The 2,376-nt window shown below is 42.5% G+C and overlaps 1 protein-coding gene across 1 annotated transcript in view; it reads right to left on the bottom strand.

The window, feature by feature from the left end:
* Window positions 1-4: 4 nt before the first annotated feature.
* LOC106013231 overlaps window positions 5-2,376 on the bottom strand; it is a gene marked incomplete at its 3' end in the record, with an annotated part of 8,248 nt that continues 5,876 nt past the window's right edge. Inside the window, exons 4-6 of the mRNA XM_013088378.2 lie at window positions 1,661-1,819; window positions 1,231-1,403; window positions 5-142 (exon numbers count right to left, since the gene is read on the bottom strand). Coding sequence (XP_012943832.2) covers window positions 5-142; window positions 1,231-1,403; window positions 1,661-1,819 — 470 coding nt within the window. The remainder of the gene's footprint in view (window positions 143-1,230; window positions 1,404-1,660; window positions 1,820-2,376) is intronic.

Below are 2,376 nucleotides of genomic sequence, written 5' to 3'. Positions count from 1 at the left end.
CCACAGAAGAGTAGTAGATGGGCGCCCCAGCGTCGTTGGTCACGTGCATGAGCGGCCCCATGATGGCGGAGCACATCGTGAAGGTACACGGCAACATGGCCGACACCACCGCGATAGCCACACCCGTGTTCTTGTCGCCGTTCTGGGGAGGAGAAGTTTGGTTTTTGTTAAGTTTTAGTTTTGTTTTTCTTTTAGTAGAGTTCTTTTCGGCGCTCGCAACTGCATAAGGTTATACGAGCGCCAAGGGGTGGATGTCAACAGAAAAGCCCCTACAGTGAATAAGACTTACTCTGCTCACCTCTCTAGTTTCAACAGCACAAAGTTGGAGCTTTAGTCAGAGTTTTTTTCCCCACAGTGATGATATTAAGCTATCTCAGAATTGCAAAGTCCTTTCTGACATTTATGGCTGTTTTCAGTTACTTAGATCATGAAATCAAAAACCAAATATTAACAATTCTATCTGCTCTCTCAAAATCGTAAGAATATTCGGAGCTGCTGTCAAGATATTCAGAGAAGTGGATTCGGAAAACCTTGACAAAATGTGAAACTCAACATCTTTCATTCTGAAGAGCGCCTGATTTTCAGCCTCAGGATACCACACAGAGTCGCGGCCATGAAAGTTGTCGTTTTCCACGCACCAACACAGTCTTATGGCCTAGTTACACGTAACGATAAATTGTGTCAGATTCGTTGTATGTGAGAACTGTTTGTTTTATTGAGCTGTGTAGCCTGTTAACACGTTCCTATCTATTGTCCAGTTTTTTTCATCAGGTAGATTCCGAGTCATTGACTTGACTGTGCAACGCACCGGGTGACTTTGATACACAACTTCACTATTGACGATCAACTAATTAAGAACATTGCTAAAATATACATAATAACGCATCAAATCAGGTTCTTCAAAGCAACTTTGTTTATTTTGAGACGCTCATTCTGAATATGAAATGCGTTTGTACCTGCGATGATTATTTGGAACATTTTGAGCTCTGTGCGGTGGCAAAATTCAAAGTGATTCTACATCCCAGCGCGCCTCCCCCAGATCTGAAGGTGATTGCACGGAAAATATCAAGCTGTGCTTGATTTCTGGACCGAGTCTCCAAGCCATAGTCCAATCGTCCAAACTTTGAACAATTTTGTGGTTACACCTGGCGATTAGTCTCATGATCAATAGATCATCCAGTTTTTGTACAATTTATCGTTGCGTGTAACCGGGGCTTTAGTCTGACTCACCTGCTGCTGCGAGATCTGGTTGACTAGGATGAAGGGCACCGTGTTGACAACAGAACGGAAGCAGCCGAGCCAGACTGAGGACAGGAAGTAGAGCCAGAGGCGGGGCCAGAGGGCAAGGGTCATGGCTAGGGCCGCGAAGGATGACACAGCGAGCCACATAACCCGGATGCAGCCTGGAATAGAAATGGGATACAACTTTATGAACGTATATCAAATCATAAACATGTTGCTGTTGTTGTTGTTGTTGTTGTTGTTGTTGTTGTTGTTGTTGTTGTTGTTGTTGTCATTGCTATTGTTATTATTAGTGTTGTTGTTGTTGAGGTTGCTGCTATTGTTGTTGCTGTTGTTGTTGTCGTTCTTAGTCTTCTTGTTCTTCTTGTTGTTCTCCTCCTCCTCCCCCTCCTCCCCCTCTTCGTCTTCCTCTACTCACCCAGTTTTGACAGGGCAGTCTCTAAGAAGAAGGTGAAGAACGTAAAACTGATGTAGTATGTCAACGTCCCAGCCGTGCCCATGTCTACGCCCTTCAAGAACTTCGTGTACAAAACACTCCCCAGGGGAGCATTCGGATCTCCACCGTAGATTCGGAGACCTGGGCAGGGTAGAAAAGGATGTAGTAAATAAAAATATGTTTTTTAAAGTTTTAGTAAGAGTTGAATGGCACTTGCAACACAATACGGTCATATAAGTGCCGAAGATTAGAAGTGTTACAAGAGAGTAACAAACATAAAAAAGAAAGAGAGGAGAAAAAGACGATTGATGTTTGATAGGAAAGAAGAAGGTAACCACACCAGAGCACCCGCCAACCATCTACAAAAATAATTTTTAAAGAAAGGTCGGTAGAGTGTTAAGGGTTAGTAAGAGCTTTACGGCAACCCAATATTACGGTCCTATAAGTACCGAAGATTTTCCCTGAGAAAAAAAGGAGATAAAATATAATACCAGCAAAAACGATAACAACAACCATAACGAAAACAGCAATGAGAACTTTAACAACAATAATAGCATCAACATCACCTCTAATATCACCGATAACAAAACCAACCAAACAGACAAACAAACAACCCCCCCCCCACAAAAGACAAAAAACAAACAAACAAAAAAACGACAAAAAAGCAACAACAGGAGCAGCAATGATACTATATTGCA

Source organism: Aplysia californica, unplaced genomic scaffold, assembly GCF_000002075.1.
Source record: "Aplysia californica isolate F4 #8 unplaced genomic scaffold, AplCal3.0 scaffold00732, whole genome shotgun sequence".
Classification (NCBI taxonomy): domain Eukaryota; kingdom Metazoa; phylum Mollusca; class Gastropoda; order Aplysiida; family Aplysiidae; genus Aplysia; species Aplysia californica.
This window is presented reverse-complemented; position numbering and strand designations above follow the sequence as displayed.